General features: G+C 39.6%; 2 protein-coding genes across 5 annotated transcripts in view; both read right to left on the reverse strand.

Annotated features, from left to right (window-relative positions):
* Positions 1-14,706, reverse strand: part of vps9d1 (VPS9 domain containing 1) — a 29,604-nt gene extending 14,898 nt beyond the window's left edge. For 3 of the 4 annotated variants that reach the window (XM_047596717.1, XM_047596715.1, XM_047596716.1), the window contains exons 1-12: positions 14,475-14,705; positions 11,729-11,801; positions 9,368-9,574; positions 9,114-9,264; positions 8,702-8,813; positions 5,108-5,170; positions 4,732-4,784; positions 4,002-4,089; positions 2,812-2,894; positions 1,393-1,541; positions 555-923; positions 334-463 (exon numbers count right to left, since the gene is read on the reverse strand). In XM_047596717.1, the coding sequence (XP_047452673.1) occupies positions 334-463; positions 555-923; positions 1,393-1,541; positions 2,812-2,894; positions 4,002-4,089; positions 4,732-4,784; positions 5,108-5,170; positions 8,702-8,813; positions 9,114-9,264; positions 9,368-9,574; positions 11,729-11,801; positions 14,475-14,627 (1,631 nt within the window). In that variant the 5' untranslated portion in view covers positions 14,628-14,705. Of the gene's footprint in view, positions 1-333; positions 464-554; positions 924-1,392; positions 1,542-2,811; positions 2,895-4,001; positions 4,090-4,731; positions 4,785-5,107; positions 5,171-8,701; positions 8,814-9,113; positions 9,265-9,367; positions 9,575-11,728; positions 11,802-14,474 lie in introns of all 4 variants that reach the window. The other variant, XM_047596718.1, reaches the window with a different exon arrangement.
* A 187-nt stretch (positions 14,707-14,893) lies between these two features.
* LOC125015093 (C-C motif chemokine 4-like) lies at positions 14,894-16,708 on the reverse strand. The gene is made up of 3 exons (XM_047596751.1): positions 16,394-16,708; positions 15,787-15,907; positions 14,894-15,671 (listed from the first exon to the last, which is right to left on the reverse strand). Exons 1-3 carry the CDS (start codon positions 16,464-16,466, stop codon positions 15,578-15,580), a joined length of 288 nt encoding a protein of 95 aa, XP_047452707.1. The 5' UTR covers positions 16,467-16,708; the 3' UTR covers positions 14,894-15,577.
* Between the last annotated feature and the right edge of the window lie 2,979 nt (positions 16,709-19,687).

Raw genomic sequence — 19,687 nt, forward strand, 5'->3', positions numbered from 1 at the left:
GAATGAAATGCAATCATCATGATAAACTAACTAAAACTGAGGCTGATCCACTTTTCCTAATCCATTCTAGTTCGTATGGATCATTGTCGAGTCCAATTTGATCTGATGATCCACATTTTTCCCGGTCTCGCTGTATTTACTGATACATTTCACCATGTTTTGCCCCTGTTGTTGTGTTATGGCTGTTTGTGTTATGACTGTTTTTGTTATGCCCCCCTCCTTCTTAGGAGAAATTAGCCGCCTGGCTACAATCCCACACATATCTACATTGGAAATGTTAATCAACATGTTTTGGTCCATTTTAAAGTGAAGTAAAGATCGAAGGTGCAGTACCTGAAAAGAGCCACGAGTGCGTTCCACAGAGGCATGAAGAAGGCTTCCTCTAAGCTGGCGAGACACAGGTCTTTAGAGCTGGCTGTGTTCAGACACTCAAAGGATAAAAGACACAGAGACAGAAGCTGATCTGAAACACACAATAAAAAAACACCCCATCATTCAGGTTCACGTCGTTGCTGTTAAAATTCATCACCCTTCACCCCCACGTGACTGCTCACCAATAGAAATGTGAATGTCTTTCACGATGGCCTTCAGGTGTTCTTTGAGCGCCCTCATCTCCAGCTCCTGGATGTGGCCTTTGTCCTGATCCGGCTGCATCGAGGAGTCACAGCCCAGCTCCGAATCTGAGCCGGCGTCGTCTGTGCTGCCGTGAGCCGGGGCCCAGTCCAGCTGGGTCAGGAACTGCTCCAGATCTTCAAACGAGTTCTCCCGGTCCACCGCCGCCACAGGAGGTTCCTCCATGTCCTCGTGGTCATAGTGGGCGTCCAGGTCCTGGGTGCAGGATGACGAGGAGAGCGAGGAGTCGCTGATGAAGCTCTGGCCACCGACACTACTGCCTGCAGCTCTGATTGGTTTCCTCTGAGTCTCTGAGAACATTTTCACATCAACAAAAACCAATGTCACCAAGACAGAAATGGGATTTAAACTCGGATAAGATAGTGTTGCGAGGCCAAACAATACTAGACTTATTCTAAATAACGGAGGCTTTTTCCTGAATACTGTCGTCATCTTTGGTGCACAGAGAAACGGTGAAAAGGAAAACGCTAACAAGAGGAGAGAGCTAACCAGCTTCAACTGATAAAAAGACAAACAACATGACAGCCCCTTTTCCTATTGGTGGAAAAAAGCATTAGGAAATGATCTGTCAATGGTTGCACAGTGAAAAATCTAACTTTTTCCTACTGGGGTTTGATAGTTTTAGGTCAGTTTGTCCAAATGAAAAAATAACTGTAAAGTCACACATGCGAGGTTTTGCGAAATATAAAGGGAAAATCAAAAGGAGGGAAATTATAGGCTGATTATTCTCTGGAGCGTTAAACCACCTGACGTTCTCACCTGGATGGAGCAGGTTGTGAATGCTGCGAGAAGGTCTCAGAGGGAGGGCGGGGCTCCGGGGGAGACCTTTACTAACGATGGGGTACAGCTTGTTGTAGATTCTGTACTGGTGTTTCCTCAGCAGCTTCACCACCGGGTGGTCAGATCGGCTGAGGACACAAACAAGAGTCGAGTCCAGTAACAGTAGTTATATAGGTCCCAGCCACATGTACTTAAAAAAAAAACAAATATCTATTCTTTTTTTTTTTGGCACTAAACATTATAAACACTCAATCACTTCAATAAGAACATAATTAAAATGAATTCATTCTAATGAAACCAACAGTATTAAAGAGGTTGATTCAACTGTGATTTAATTTTGTATTTCTACTAAACTGACACGTGTTCCTAATATTTTGACATAGTAGTCAGTGGGCTAGGCTAAAGAACAAGCTTAGTGTTTAATTAAATTCAGTTTAACTCCATCCTCCCAATGAATCACCATCTTTCTGACCCTGGTTCTACTTCAACATTAGAATGACTTCACTAGTGTACCTAATAAAGTGGCAACTAAGTGTATTATGAAGTCTTGAATGGTTTGTTATATTGAGGCTACATGCTTTATTTTTTATCTGTGAACATGTGTTTTTCCTATAATGATGTGGACTAGCTAACTTTGCTTTTAGGATTAACTGAATCATCTTTAAGTCTGCAAAGTGAAGACGAAGTTGTCAACTCAGACGTCTCCAGATTCAAAAATGTGAATATCAGCATGTCACAAAAATCTCATCTCATCTCATCTTCTACTGCTTAAACCTGCACTAGGATCGCGGGAGTTGCTGGAGTCTATCTCAGCTAATCCCAGTTCATTTTAATTTAGTTTGTGTTATTATGCAATGCATTCAGTGGTGAACCTAATGAAGTGGCCAGTGAGTGTAAACACAAACACATCCTCCATGTGTGGAGTTATCTCTGAAGTTAACCAGGAAGAACAAACAGTGAACGGTCGTGTATCGACACAGAGGCTGATGTAATAGAGTCAGGAAACACTGGACCGACCTATTAAACTGGAACAAACACTGTTGAATGCGTAGATGTTGGGACTGTGTCAGCACATCTGATATCTGTCATAGTATCAGGAGAAGAGCTTCAACACAGGCAGGAAGCTCATCCACTAACTTTTTGAATTCTAATCAGCTGACGAGTGTCCAAGAGAGGAGAGAAGGAAAGAAAAGAAGGAAGGAAGGAAGGAAGGAAAGAAAACCTGAATCCTGGAAGTTTCCATCCCCAGAGTCACTGCTGAGCAGTTTGAACTCGGTTTAGATTCATTTACTGTGTCGTTCTGTTTATTATTATTATTATTATTATTATTATTATTATTATTATAAAGGTGTTTGTCTAAAACCAGGTGGATAAAATGCTCATGTTGTGTTCAGTTACCTGAGCAGGTAGGAGACGAGCTCTGACACCAACGTGACGTCAGGATTCTTCTTTATTTTGGCTTTCCACTGTTTGGGCCAATCCTGAGGATATATATACAAATATACATAAAATAATTACTTAGTTGATTCAAATTTTGCACAAGACATGATCTTTTGGCGTTAATTAATTCTTTAGTGTTAGATTTGATTTCATAGCAGCATATAAAAGGTTTGCTTTAGCTTGGATGTCATACTTTCTATTCTAGCTAACCGGCACTAACTGCCTGGTACTGAAGAGTTCCCTTTTATATTTTCTGAAAAAAACATAAACCAGGTTCTATGGACAAACCACCGACCCTCGGTAAAACTAGAACCCTTGCAAGGGTGTAAAGCAAAGAACTAATCTAAATAAAAATTATAAAAGGTAAAAAGAAGCACAAAAACTGTGTCACAAATATGTAAATGTCTGAATGAATGTCATAGCTAAAGATGAAATATGGGAATATGTGTGTGAAGAGTGACACAGAGTCACTAACTGTGGAGAGGATTCAGCTGGAACAACAAACTTCAGCTGCAGGAATCGTAAAAATGTGGGAGACCACACGCACATGTTTTGAGACGGCCCAAAACTGAAATCATACTGAGAAGGGATTGATTTTGAACTTTGATTTACCATTAGATCCACTTTACAAATCCAGACGGAAGTATAGACGGGAAAAGATAAACATGCTGAACATCCTTCTGTTAGTGGCAATGAAAATAAGATAAATGTGTATTTATTTTACTCTTCCAGGGTGATTCCTCTGTAGGTGGACGTACATGGGTTATTATTATTATTATTTTTTTGGATATGCTCTGATGGAGACTGTGCACTGTTTGTTTTGATGCTTGAATGGCCTTAAGAGGCAGCTGTATAATTTCGATGTGCGTACGTATGAATAAAAAACTTTGGCCAAAACGTGGCTACTCTAATCTAATCTAATATAAAACATACTTTGAGTTGTTTCATTTTTTTTGTTTACATAATTCCACACATGTTCCACATTTGATGTAGAAAAATAATAAGAACAAATAAAAACCACTGAATGAGGTTTCATCCAAACCGTATATTTAGCTGCATTATTGTATAATTATTTGCTTAGACTCTGTCTAAACTTCATAGTTGTCATCATTATTTAATGTTTTAATAGCTTTTATTCACAGACTCACGTGGTCCTGCTCATACTCCAGCACATTGGTGTAGAGAACACGCTGCTCTTCATCCTCTGCAGTCATTGCTCCGGACGCTGCAAACCTCCTGTCACGACCAAGAGAGAAGATGATAACTCACAGCTACACAGCACCGTACTGTCATCACACTAGTGAGCTCCACTTTCACACTATCCAGGTGATGCACAGGTATTTCTGAAGGAACTAAAGTGGCTACACCAGGCCAGGCTGGGAATGAAAAATCTGTTGCTGGGGAAGTTTGTCTACCTTCCAGAGGTCTGCATCTTTTAGGAAAATAAAAGGACATTTTACAGAAGCCGTAATCTCTAAAGGTTCAATAGTTTTCATTCCATCTGTCATGTCTGATGACAAAAGCTTTGCTTTCACATAACACAAACTGATTATGCCACAGGCTCTTCAGGGAAGTGAAGAGTGCAATACAAGATTTCTGAGAAGGAACTAACATGGGACAAAAATAATGCCAAATTTAGAGAATTAAAGCCGAGAATGTTGTGTCTGCAGTTTTATAGACTGAATTCACAGAGAGCTGGCAAAAGTCAGGTCAGCAAAAATGAACAAGCTGAAGTTGTCGTGACACAAGAGGAGACTCCTTCAATCCAGCACTTATTCCAGTATCGTGCTCGTAAAGAGGCATGCGACCAACATATTTAAGCAGAAGCTAAGGAAAGAATAAAGATATTTATGATATTCATGGAGAAACTCTGTGTACCTGTTGGCCTCTTCCTGTAGCCTCAGTCTTCTCTCCTCCATTTTCCGCTGGAGCTGATGTTTAATTAAGCGAAATTTCAACCTCACATGAATCAGTGACGACGCCTTCCTGTAACTCATTCTGTTAAATCCATGTGTAATTTAATAAAAGAGGATATTTTACTAGTTAAAGGGTGAAAATGAGAACATGTTCTGAGCTGGTCTGATTTAAGACAAAGGCCAATATCTTGCCAAACCTTTTTTTTTTTAGTAGCTGATTAATAATTTAATTAACCACTAAATAATAAACAGAACTTTCCCATATAAACTCTTGAATTTCCACTCCATTTCCAAACATTGTTGCCTTCCATTAAGACAGACCGACAGAAGAAGGATACAGCATCCTGTCTGGCTTTGGCTATGATGAGGTTCTCCATCATCTGCCGCTGGAGGGAAAGCGTCTGCATTGGAGAGGACACAAAACTCCTTTAAACATGTACAGACAATTAAATATGACCAAAAACTCCATGTACAGTCTGTGAGTTGTCAATTAGTTTCCGTAGCCCAAAAAGTGTTCCTGAAAATATCCTTTTTGCTGATTTTTAAATGTTAAAAGTTGGAAACAAGAAGTGAGGCAGTAAACACCGACACACTGAAGTAGGAAAATTAAGTAAAGAGTGTCACCCCCCAATCACATGATTCATCTTAAATCTCATCCAGATGTGTCCTGCAGCAAGACACACAACACACAGACCAAAGTCTGAATTAATCTAACAAACGTTACGACACTAAACTGCACAAAGCACCTTCCAGACTTCCAGATAACGTGAACAGTACGTTACAGGTCCTTATGTGGAGCCACAACAATCTATTGAAAACTAGTGAATGCAATAATATAACAGTCCTGCTCTAAATACAGTCGCCAGGTTCTAGAGTTCAGCTTTAGTTACAAATAATTTGAATAATAGAAACTGTTATTTAGTGTTTAATTAAATCCAGTTTGACAGCAGCACAAACTCCACCCATCGTCCAGGTGAATCACCACCTTTCTGACTCTGCATCAACATTATTTATATTAGAATGACTTCACTGGTGTATTTAATGCACTGGCAAATAAGCGTAAATCAGACTTGCAAAAAAATTAAAAAATAAATAAATAAAATAACTTAAGCTTTAGCACATACGCTTGTTTTTTTTATATTGTTAGCTCTAGGGGTGCTAGCTAACAAAACAGACACATGTTTAAAAATCCCTAAAAATGATATTTTGATTAGTTTGGGAAAACTAGAAAAAAAAATACTGAACGATTTAAAATGATAAAAATTAAAACGATTTTATGTTTTTTTGAATACGTCAAAATATTCAAATATTTAGCGTTTTTAAAATTAATAATTTTCCTCACTGCTCAGGCTTGGCTATTTTGTTGTAATGCATTGAACAATAAAGTTTTGACGTAAAGATATAAAAAAAAAGAAACCGTTAATTAGCATAATTAGCTAATTAAACTTTACCTTTACAAACGCCTTTAGTTTTCTCCAGTAAGCACGGAGCTCCACCTGATGCCGAAACATTTTCCGTATCTGAATGACAATTTTTGTATGATTAATATAAATAAATAACATAAATTAAAACGTTAGTTAGCCTTCAACTGTCGCCTCTGATAAACTGTTAAGCTAAAAGCTAAGCGCTTACCATTTTATTCCCAATGGAGAAAGTTTTTCACCAAACACGGGAAAACGACAAAGAGCAGAAAAAAAAAATAAAAAGTTTTGCTACGTATCTCCGACTCTATCCAGTTAAATATCGCATGCGGTAAAGAGAGCTCGGGACTTTCCACTCCCCCTTTCGTGTAATTTCATCAATAGCAACAGGCTAACTGTTAGCACGACACCGGAAGAGACGACGGAAGTCAAAATGGCCGAACTACCTGGCCCAAATAAAAATTAAATAAATAAATAAATAAATAAGCAAATATACATGAGCCTTATATTGGATAATTACTGCATGATTGATTATCTTTTAGCTGGTAACAAGTTATTTTAACAACTATTTTGCCGATACCAAGTAATACCAAGGCTAAGATCCCAGTCCCGATAAGTTTATTTCTACTTGTGTATATGTAAATAATAACTTTTACAATGAACGTTGGTGAATGTAATGATGAAAAAATGTATTTTATGACTCTATAAGAATTAAACTAGCTGCCAAATATCAGACTACCTCTTTAATAATAGCAATTAAAGACAATCTGCGCAAATCAACAAGTCAACTGAAAGTCTGAGTCAATCCCATTTAAAAATAATCCATGGAGTTTTTCTTCACACAGCGAATGAAGCAGGAATCAAGGCTGAAGCAGCTCCAATCAGATTTAGAGCGTGGGACCTTTTGTTTTGTTGTGGCCAGAGAGTGTAATTTCTAGTGTAAACCCTCAGACACTGTTAACTGACTTCAAATTAAATATAATGATTCTTTAAATTTAAATCACACTTGAATGTTTTTTTTTAGAGTTCAATATAATAATATGCACTCACTTGCCAGTTAATTAGGTACACTAGATAATGCAAAATAATGTAACAGTCCTTCTTCATGAAGCTTATGGCATTCAGCTTCCAAATATGATGCCAAGTATTTAATCTGGTCATTAGAATTAGAATTAGAAAAACTTTATTTGTCCCACGATGGAGACATTGCAGTGAAAAAATGTTGATTATGAATTCTCATGGGCTAATGCAGAGACAGACAATCATTCACACTCACACCAACTTAGATTTACCAAAGGACCTAACGAGCTTGTGTTTGGACGGTGGGAGGAAGCTGGAGAACCCAGAGAGAACTGAACAGTTATGAACAAATTCGATCGTGGTCTCTCCGTGTGTGCACATCTCGTGGTCCTTCATCTCTGAGGAGACGCACCCATGCCTGATCTTTCTGAGGAGCTTGAAGGAGGTCAGCTTCATCCCTGCTGCCCTGACCTCCTCTCATGTTTGTGTAGTGGAGAGCTAAGATTGTGCATCGCTGTCTGGTACGGGAACTACTACATGGACTGGTAAAAAAAAAAAAAAGAAGAAGAAGAAGAAGAAGAAGTGACGAACAGCAGCCGTCCTTCCTCCTTCTTGCAGGATATTTATGTTCAGCAGGTGCAGGAACAGGAGCTCATGCAACCAAACAACACATGAACTCTTTCCCTCCCTCCCCTCAGGCAGAACGACTGTGTCCTCTGTTTTTAAATCATCTGTTCTAGTTATTCATTATTTATTTATTGTGGTCTGTTTTTCCTGTTATTTATCCATCGTGTAAACTGCCAACTTTGTGTTTTTTTGCTGTAGTTGAATGACGAACCTTGAAGCTTCAATGTTTTGCTGACGAAGAATTAACTTATGTCCAGATTAAGTCTCAGTCAAAACATGAATAAAGCATCTGATCAAACTGAAGTTAAATAAGTCTCTTCTACGTAATTTACTAGTTCCATGAAGTCATTGACCTGTTTACTTTTTACTTTTTAAACAGTGGACAGCAGAGTAATGACGGATTAGCCTTCAGTATTTAGTTGAAACTGTCCATAAATGTGGTTCCTGGACTGAATCCTTCTTTTATCTGTAACGTCTGATCAAACCTTATAAATAATCCAGCAGCTAATATCCAACTCTGGAAAGAGTCAGAACTGAACAAGTGTCTTAGAGAGTAGTGTTGACAGAGGATGTTACCTGGAGTCACATTTCTACCACCGACTGAAGCTTCATTAAACTGATGATGACAAACAACCTTCATCGACTAAAACTATAAAAGATATAAATAACTAAAATGTGATAAAGATCAATGAGCATTTCTGTCTCAAGACTAAATCAGAATGTCTGTCGTGTAAATAAACCATCATTAACCCACACAGCTCTACAGTCAGGACGGTTCACATTCACACAAAAATAACACAACAGTGGACAGAAAAGTTCTTTTCTCTAGTTCTTCCTCTCCTAACACAAACGATGCAAACGTACCAGAGACGTCTTCTGGTAGGCCTGACCCGGGGCGAGCCTCGCCAGACGAGCTTCATAACTGGCTTTCAGCTTCTGGTTTAAACGTGACGCTTCTTCAATGGGCGTCAGCTCCCTGCACGCACACAAAACACACAAAAGGCAGACTCACACCAACACTCTGGTCCAGTGCAGATCATCTAACATCCCTTCAGATCATTTATATTCCACCTGAAGCCTGATAATTCCACACAGCTGAACTCTGGAGGCTGTGAGAGTCTGTTTGTTGGATCAGTTCAAATCCCTGCGTTATAAAAGGAATCCAGAGGAGACTGGTTCCTGGAAATCTCTCTTATCAGTGTAGTGTTACTACAGAGGACGTCTATCATAGTCTGAGGCAATCTTTGTCCCCTTCACTGAAAAAACCCGTCCTTACTTTTTGCTCGTGTCCTGCGACGCGATCGTCTGCAGCTTCTGAAAGACCTCGGGAGGCAGGAAAGGCGCGAGCTCGCCGCCACCTTCGGACAACACCCTGCGGTGACCGGCCTTCGTCGGGCTGGTTTCATCAGGAGTTTCAGCTCCCGAGGCTGTAACGACACAGATGAAGCAGAGGACGTTAGTTGGGATTCGTGACCCCTGGCTAACAGTTAGCAGAGATGCTGCAGCATGTAGGGGGATGTGTGTGTTCACCGGTGTTGGTAGTGATGGCGGCGGAGGGGCCGGAGGTCTGACGTGGCTCTGAGAGGTTGGGAGAACCGGAAGAAGAGGAGGTGGCGGGGAGGTCGGGGAGGTCGGGGGGGTCGGCGGTCTTCCCTATAAAGGACTTGGCTCGCTCCAGACACTGCTCGGCGAGCCTCAGCATCCGCTCCACCTCCACGGCCAACATCTCCATCTCCTCTGAGGCCGCACAGGACGAGAAGAAGCCATGAGGAGGGTTTCAATAAAAGGAATAAATCTGCTGGATCATCACTATTTATGTACTTTCTCTGCACCTATGTCAGGCTATTTGTTTCTATAACCTCCTGAGACCCTGCGTCCTCATATGGGGACATGAAGTTTTAGGATTTATTGCAGCTCATTCTGCTTCATTTAAACCCACTGTCCTCATTAGTGGACGATTTAGTCTGCCACCTAGTGGTAGCAAAGGTTAAAACTTATTTATTTACACTTATTAACGTTTTTTAGTTTCATATGACTCACAAATTTAACTAATTTTATCAACAGCAACGAACTACAACGTCGCTAATTATCAAGTACTCGTTTGAGGACGTTCATTGTTCAGGCATTAAAACAACCTGTTTCATATTTTGTCACACATTGTTGACTTCTTTATAATATGAAAATGAAATAATCCAAGTGTCCACATATGTTTTTGTCAAAAACTACAACTTCCTGTTCAAAGATGATGCTTAGTTTTTAAACGTCTTAGGTCCTACTGATCCCAAACACCGTGGAGAAATTAAAAATGTACAGCAAATAAAAGCTCAGGTCTCAGGAGGTTAAACTGAGAGGAAGAGAGAGATGCATGATGGGTATCCTGTATGTTTTACATTCTTGTGCTGGTGTTTGGATCTTTTCTACAGTCTTTCATTGTCCTCATCCCTGCTCATTAAAGTTTTTTAGGATGTTCATGTTCCAAACTTCTTTTGACAAAACAAACTCAACGATCCAGGACTGTACTCAAGCTGATCAGCTCACATGTGGCTGGAATGATTAACTACTGCATGAAGCAAGTCTGAACTGGTCTCAGTCACTAATTCACTGGCTGCTACATCCACAAAGATTAAACTCTTCCTCAGGGCGTGAAGTCAATAACTCCATAATATTGATGTCTTTTAAAACATGTAAGTTAGAGTGACTCTCTGCTCCAGGACACTGTGAGCAGCTTCAGAGGAGTCGACGTAATTTACCCAAAAGAAAATCAACAAAATGACCACGGGAAGATTTTAACCAGCGAACAAAGTCAAGAAAACACTTCTCAGTTAAATCAAATGATTTCACTGCTTGGCCCTTTCGTTTTCCACCCAAACAGCTTCAACCAGACAAGAACTGGACTCTACGAGACCCCTGGAGTCCTGTGACATGTCTTTCTGGATGTATTATTGTGCCCTAGATGATGGAGAATCATCACAGACGTGTTTTAGTTTGTCCTGCCTGGAGCTTTCGATCCAGCTCCCACTAACACCTCAATGTCGTGTCTGTGTTGTTCTTTTCGTGTATGATACCTTTTTGTAGCATGGAAGAAGTGACCAGGCCTCAAAAGCCAGACAAACTTCCCTATTCATGCATGTTTTATTTTATTTGTGTGGCTGTGTGTGTGTGTGTGTCTCCTGCAGGAGCCAATCAGATCGTTTGGGGGCGTCGTCATTAGAGGCTGAAGTTAAACTAGATATCTGATTGGTTGGAGGACTATTGATGAATTCATGCAGAGTCTCAGTATTAGTTGAAACACATCCCACAATAATAAAAAATAAATAAATAAATCCAGATGTAGAGTAGAGCTGTCATGTTACAGATTTTCACTTCATGATCATGGTGGACAAAAAATATCATAATATCAACAAAACTATAAATAATAACAGCAAAATCCAAGAATTTAATGTAGTTTTCAGATGTAAAACACACAGTGTGTTTAAGTGGCACTGGATCATTTACACAATATTATCATTTTTAACATGAAACTCAAACTTCTTTTTTTAATACCACTATTGTCATCAGTACAGTTATACTGAGACGGCCCTAATGGAGGGTTACCACTCTCAGTTTATCACACATATATGAGCGGCGTATCTCGAATATCAGTGAATTGCACGGTGCATCTTATTATAGTCATAACAACAGTTAAACTCATTATTAGCTGAGCTACTATGGAATACAGGTTATATTAAACCTAATGTAAATACTTTCACAGCATAAAAAAACAAATAACCTGCACCACATTCTTCTTTCCTTTGTTTTTATTCACGTGAATTATCGTATGTTTGTTGCAGTGTTCTGTCTTTTGCATTTAAAACTCTTTGAGGTTTAATCTTTATGTGAAATGCTTCTTACTCTGTGACCCTGCATCCTCCAATAGTGCGTGTGATATGTAGTTGATGGTCCGGAGGTATTCACAGTAAGCTTCCTGCAGAGAGACCACAAGACACGTGATCTGTTAGTGTCAAGATAAACAGAAAACAATGAAAAGAATCCACAGACGGTCGGCAAGTCTGCAGCCGCCACATTTACTCTGATTCAGACACAGAGAAGCAAAAGATTAAAGGAATAATAAGATGCATAAATTATTAAAAAGTCGATTAATACCTGTTCACAAATGAAAAAATGTTTGTAGCCAGTGTTTTACTAACACTATAGAATTACACTCACTTGCCAGTTCATTAGTTACACTAGTGGATTATAACAGTCCTGCTCTAGATCTGGTCTCTATGAAGGTTCAGCTTTAGTTTCTAGAACCTGAGAGACACATGATTCAGCTGGGTTTTCATTGTGGATGTTGTGGTTTGTCTAATGTGGTTTCACACATGTTCCTTTCATTTTCACATTTCAGACTTAATAACAGAGACTGTTGCTTTAAATGAATGCTGCATGATGTAATATGTCATTTTCTTACGGTTTCATTAATTAAAGTCATTATATCAACAACAAAAATCAGACGAACTTAACAACTTATGTTTTTAATCGGGTACCAACTTTGATTCCTCCAGAACTAAACCACTTAGAGCGATTCTGACTTTTGTGATAGAAACTTTAGAGTCTTAGCTCTCAAACGAGACCAAGACCATGAATGAGCTCCAACATGATCATGAACAGCGTTCAGTTTTCTTTGGGTACGTCCTAAATAGGAGATTTGTTCTGCAAAAAGACTGGAATGATAAGAGGTTAATTCAATCCAGTTTAACAGAACCATAAACTCCATCCCCCACAATGATCATCCACTCTGCTCCTGCATCAGCTCAACATTATTTAGACTAGAATGCATTTACCAGTGCACCCAATGAACTGGGAACCACGTGATAAATATGATAAAGTCTTTATTATATTGTGTTACGTTGTGGCTACAGGATTTATTTTCAACACTTTTCCTGACACCTTTAATAACGTGGATAAGAAAAGTCGTTCAGAGCTCAGACGAACAAATTCACTGCATGACAACGTTTTCTGTTTGTGATGTTACATCATGAAGATAGTACTCAAATGTTATCAGAAAGCATCCACTAGTTTACCTAATGAACTGGACAGGGGGAATTTAAATGCTATTTTCTCAATAATGACCAGTGTCTCTATTTACTTTCCCAAACAGAGATTTTTCTCTTCTCTCAATGAGACTTTAGAGCTTGTTCTAAAATACGCATCAATTCCTCAAGTCTCCAAAAAATGAAAACACAGCTGAATCTCTTTTACTTATTAGAAACTAAAGCTGAACACCAGAACCTTCAAAACATTTAGAGAATTATATCAGAAGTGGCAAATTAGTGCATTTCTGATTATTAAAACTCTATAACTTAGCTGACAAATGCAGAAATGATGCATCTAACACCACAGATGCTGAAGTCACTTTAAACTGTGTGATTCTGACATTCCTGCTTATTTACCGGTGTATTAAAGTCAGCTGCGTGCGGTTAGTCGTACCTCATGCTGCTGGAGGCTGTTTAAGTGAGCGCACCATGTCGGAATTTAGCCGATCGGCCAATGGTCATGGTCTAAAATTTAATCCAGTTATATTTATATGATGTCAATAAAAACACACATTCTCTCAAGATGCTTCACAAAATTCAGTTTGAAACCTCCAGAGCAGCATGAAGGCAACAGTGGCAAGAAAAAGTAATTTGTAACAGGAGCAGAACCAATCTACCTAAGGCCGAGCGGGTAGAGACAGAAAACAGAGGTGTCTGATGATGACACAGATACAAGATTTAGCCGATGATGTTTCATGACATATAAGAGGTAGACAGGTCATCCAGGTAGGAGTGGAGGTCTGCAGGAGGCCGTGAGGACTGATAGTAACAGAGAAAATAGATAAGACATGAGAGGACAGGAGCTTAGCTTCTACCTCACTGCCAAATTTGCACCTAAATGTGTAAATTGTATGTAATGTTGAGTCATTGCACTGTTTTTCATTTACTTTGTTTATCACTATTTGTTTATTCTATGTTACTTCCTTTTTAACCAAGTGTTTCCATAAACGCTCAGTTAAAAAGGAAGCTCAGCATAAATGATATGTCATCGTTTCCTGCTCTGTGTGCCCATAACTGCCTCCTGGGGACAAATGAAGCTTTTTCTGAATTAGTGCCAGAGAAAATAAAACAGAGGACATGTCCACAGTGCATCGTCCCCAGCTGTCTAGGCCTGCAGCAGCATAACTAAGGGATGGTTCAGTCCAGCTCTAACTATGAGCTTAGTCAAAAGGGAAAGTCTAAAGCCTGATCTTAAAAGTAGAGACTGTGTCTGCCTCCTGAAAACAAACTGGGATCTGGTTCCACAGGAGAGGAGCCTGAAAGCTGAAGGCTCTACCTCCCATTCTACTTTAACTAACTCTACGAACCACAACTAGACCTGAACTTTAAGACAGTATTTAAGATTATAATTAACAAAAAAAAAAGATAATTAGTAATAAAAATGAATAGAAAAAAAATTAAAATTATGTTTTTTGTGGTCCTCGAACACATCAGGTGTGTTTACGTGCTGGTGACAGCTTAGCTAGCCTCCGCCCCCTCCCTCTGTTTACATCTCTACGGCCTCTTTCCGGCCCCGTTAAAAGAGCGACTTCTCGTTAACGTCAAGCTGTGTCTCACGCTACCTTGTGTTTGTTCCCTCCGTCCAGCTGGATCGCTACTTTAGCCATTTTCATGGCGTTTTGAAGAGGTTTAACTCCACTGTCAGCGGTAGCCATGGTTAAATCTTCTTCTTCTTCTTCTTCCTCGTCCTCCTCCTCCTTCTTCTTCTCCTTCATGGTCCGAGCCAACAGCGCGTCCCTACAATTCTCGTGGCGAACTACGGTACTGCAGCTTCAGACATGTTAATGGGACAATCAATCAAACTCACATCAGATAAACTACTGTGTCACAAAGCTACAATTTGGTTTAAAAAATAAAGAAAAGGCATTGCATTTAAATGAGATTAACAGATAGGAAAAATAAGTGCAAAAACAACTTAGAGATAGGAAGACTCAAATATGTCATAAAAGTTCTCACCATTAAAAAGAAAACCAGAAACCAGTTATTATTCAGATCTAATTATTTATTGCAGATCATTCCTGAACAGAGCAGAGAAAACAAGCAAATAAGAAACAAGATGTTTCATACGGTTAATATAAAATTAAACAATAACAACAACAAAACAATAGCCCTCGGTGATCTATAACAAGCAGTGTTACCAACGGTCAGAGCTGCAGCGTTGAACGGTGAAGAGCAGCAGCATCAGACCCACGGTGAGAATCATGGAGAGAATCTTCACAGACGAGCTTTAGTTCCTACTTCCCCCATCGACTACAGCTTCTAAATTTGTTTTACCTTAAACTCACAGGTCTGGGGGGTTGCTGAAGTATTTCCAGGGACACTGGAAACACATTCAGGGAAAAGGAAACAGACACGTGTTTGTTTGGTTAATTCACTTTGAGAATAAAGCTAGAAAAGTTCATTTATAATCAGTACATCTTGAATAATCACACTTAATTATCACATATTCATTCATCCAGTAGTTTAAACTCATAAAAAGAGGATTTTCCAGTAGAATCATTTTAAGAAGTTTAATAAAAAATCATTTTCATTTTTATTCCAAATCATTCTTGAACAGAACAGAGAAAACAGACATGCACAAAATGGTTTAACATCCACAGATAAGCTGAAAGAGAACAGAGAGCTTCATTACAGTGAATTAAAGACGCTGTGAGATGAGTTGACATCAGATCTGGGAGTTGAGTGCTTCTTCATAAAGTTTTTGTGCCCAGGTAGAACTCTGCCTCACACAGAACTCTTTGTTTTTATTAGTCGTGATCCTGCAGAAAAATATAAGAACAAGAGTTTAGACTGGAAAGTATCAGTGGTCGTGTTTCAGTGAAATTAAAGGTTTAGTTTCATGTCTGATGGAGTCAAAGTGAAGCAGAGACGCACACAAACGCTGGTTCAGAGCATCGAATGTCTGTGGCCCTGATGGAGGCTATGTTTCGACGTGGAATCGGTCCCGGAAGGAAAGCAAAGCAGCAACGGTCAGAAGGGGTCTGACCCACGGCAACTAGTTCAGAAGAAGGAAAAACATTTAATCACCTGTAAATATGTGGAACTTAAACATAAAATTCATAGCGGGGTGACCAGACGTCCTCCTTTTCCTGGACACGTCCTCTTTTTGAGACCTAAACATGCGTCCGGGTGGAATTTCAAACGTGTCCAGGATTTTGTTCTAATAACGTCTCAAACTTGTTCACATTGTGACCAACTGCATGTCTCTGTGTCCACCACATAAGAAAGAACAATAATATAAGACAAACTATTAAAAACTATACAAACTTGTTTGTGAATTCATTTCATTTCAATTTCATTTTTAATGTTGTAATTATTTTGTTTTTCTATTGTGTTTATCTGGATCCCTGTTAGCTGCTGTATATGAGCCACTGATCCTCCTGGGGACCACACATGAAATAAAAAATAGAAATAAAATGAAACAACAACAAGAACAAAACAACACCCCTTGGTGATCTATAATAAGCAGAGTGTTACCTACGGTCAGAGCTGCAGCGTTGAACGGTGAACAGCAGCAGCATCAGACCCACGATGAAGCTCAGAGTCTTCTTCATGATGATGATGATGATGATGATGATGGTCCAGAGGTTTCAGGTGAGGTCTGACCTGCTCCTTACTTTCCCCTCCTTATATTCTCTTGGTTCAGTCCAGTGAAACCGTGGCTCTGGATGTTTTTTTGTCGTTTTTGAGGAAGTGCACGTCGCAGCCTCAGCAGCTGCTGTGATTGGTCTGAAATGGTCTCCTCAGGATATTCTCCCTCCTCCTTCTGAACAGACGTTAGACCAGCTCTGGCCTGATGAGTCCACGCTGGAGGTTTGTTTGACAAAAATGAGAAGTCGCTCTGAGAAACAGGAACCAACTAAAGGCTCAGAGGAAACATGAAGCAACACCTGGGATGGACCAGGAGTAGAAAAACTGACAGCAGCACTTTATATAAGAAAACATCCAGTCAGACAGAATAACAGCGGCTGGAGGTCAGAGGTCAAAGCAGGAGTTTAAATGAGAAGATGAGGAAGGAACAATAAGTGCAAAACAAACTTAAATGTGTGAAGGTTAATAAAGATAGACAACCCTGGCTAAGAGACGACATCGTCCTGTCCTCTGTCTCTCCCTCTGGACTGAACGGACCCTGCAGACTCTCAGCAGAGTTCAACTCTTTTACTATTTACTATCAACTGTTTACAGCTTGTGCTGTCCATCTGTGCAGTTCACAGCCCTGTAGAGTCCATTGTTCTTTCTGTATCTATGCTCTTTGTCCCTATAGGCCTGTGTTTCTGCCTGTGTTCTATCTTATTATATCTAAGGGCTGTATGAATAAATTTGTGACACAAACACCAGTGAGATTTCTACGAAAGTGTCAGATTAAAGATATATTTTACTGTGTCAGACAAAATTCACCTGGAACAAAGTAGAAAATATAAATTTCACATTAATAAACAACATTATTTAGACCAGCCCTGATATTTGGGTTAGTAGCCCAGTTCAAATTAGAATTAGTAACTGTTCAAAAGCAGATGGTAAAAAGGTGAATCTGAACAATTTTAGAGATGTTTTAGCTCATTTATGTCCAGACGGAATCACAGATTATGTCTTTTTGTCCCCATATGTGAGAGAAAACATCCAGTCAGACAGAATGACAGCTGATCAGGCATATCATTACGACCACCATCCTAACACTGTGCAGGTCTCCCTTGTGGTGACTCATCAGAGGACGGACACGGATCTTCTGAGGGGGTGAATGTTGATAATGGATCATCCTACAGACAGTTGACGTTGGGTTCTAGTTCTGTTTGTTCTGTTCTTCATGTTTGTTTGAGTTGTTCCTAAAGTGTTTTTGTGCTGCATCCTGCAGGGGGAGTGTCATTGCTATGGAGTGGGGTGGGGGGCTGGTCTGGTCTAGGTGGGGGCTACATGTTGAAGTCACATCCACATGAATGAATACCAAGTCCTAAAGTTTCTCAGCAGAACAGTGAATGGTCACGAGATGGTTTAAACGTTATTTAATTCTCCTGTCATTGGTCATAATGTTATGGCTGATGTGTCAGTTTTTTTCATCCCCCCTGAGGTTAATTCACTTTGAGAATAAAGCTAGAAAGAATAAAACTCCGTCGCTGACTGAGAATCTTCACAGAAAAGCTTTAGTTCCTACTTCCTCCATCAACTACAGCTTCTAAATTTGTTTTACCTTTAACTCACAGGTCTGGGGGGTTTCTGAAGCGTTTCCAGGGACACTGGAAACACATTCAGAGAAAAGGAAACAGACACGTGTTTGCTTAAATCCCCCCTGAGGTTAATTCACTTTGAGAATAAAGCTTCAACCTTCATAGACGGATTAGATACTCAGAAAAATGAGAATTCATCCAGTAGTTTAAACTCATTAAAATATGTCATTTTATGAAGTTTAATAAAAAAAATAATTTTCATTTTTATTCCAAATCACAGTTCACAGCCCTGTTCTTTCCCATTGTTCTTTCTGTATCTATGCTCTTTGTCCCTATAGGCCTGTGTTTCTGCCTGTGTTATATCTTATTATATCTAAGGGCTGTATGAATAAATTTGTGACACAAACACCAGTGAGATTTCTACTGAAGTGTCAGATTAAAGATATATTTTACTGTGTCAGACAAAATTCACCTGGAACAAAGTAGAAAATATAAATTTCACATTAATAAACAACATTATTTAGAGTTAAAACCAGCCCTGATATGTGGGTTAGTAGCCCAGTTCAAATTAGAATTAGTAACTGTTCAAAAGCAGATGGTAAAAAGGTGAATCTGAACCATTTTAGAGATGTTTTAGCTCATTTATGTCCTGACGGAATCACTGATTATGTCTTTTTGTCACATTTTGCCCCATATGTGAGAGAAAACATCCAGTCAGACAGAATGACAGCTGCTGGAGGTCAGAGTTCAAAGCAGGAGGAGGATGAGATCAGACATCGATCATGTGATCATACACTGATCAGCCATATCATTACGACCACCCTCCTAACACTCTGCAGGTCTCACTTGTGGTGACTCATCAGAGGACGGACACGGACCTTCTGAGGGGGTGAATGTTGATAATGGATCATCCCACAGATACTTGATCAGTTTGGGTTCTAGTGAATTTTGTTCTGTTCTTCATGTTTGTCTGAGTTGTTCCTAAAGTGTTTTTGTGCTGCATCCTGCAGGGGGAGTGTCATTGCTATGGAGTGGGATGGGGGGCTGGTCTGGTCTAGGTGGGGGCTACATGTTGAAGTCACATCCACATGAATGAATACCAGGTACTAAAGTTTCCCAGCAGAACAGTGAATGGTCACGAGATGGTTTAAACGTTATTTACTTCTCATGTCATTGGTCATAATGTTATGGCTGATGTGTCAGCTTTTTTCAACCAAAACAAAAATAAAATGAAAAAGTTTTTAAAGTTGAACTTCGCGTCTGTTTGCCACTAGAGGGCGGTAGATGGCTGCACATTCTCTACTCCTGCATCTTTTTGACTGAACTAAAAAAGACACTGATGAGCCAAAACATTATGACCACGTGTTTCCTCTGTCGCATCTTCTGCTTTTTGTTTCCGTACAGAATAAAACGCCGTCGCTGACTGAGAATCTTCACAGACAAGCTTTAGTTCCTACTTCCCCCATCGACTACAGCTTCTTAATTTGTTTTACCATTAACTCACAGGTCTGGGGGGTTTCTGAAGCGTTTCCAGGGACACTGGAAACACATTCAGAGAAAAGGAAACAGAGCAGTGTTTGTTTAAATACCCCCTGAGGTTAATTCACTTTGAG

This window comes from Mugil cephalus, chromosome 10 (assembly GCF_022458985.1).
Source record: "Mugil cephalus isolate CIBA_MC_2020 chromosome 10, CIBA_Mcephalus_1.1, whole genome shotgun sequence".
Taxonomy (NCBI): domain Eukaryota; kingdom Metazoa; phylum Chordata; class Actinopteri; order Mugiliformes; family Mugilidae; genus Mugil; species Mugil cephalus.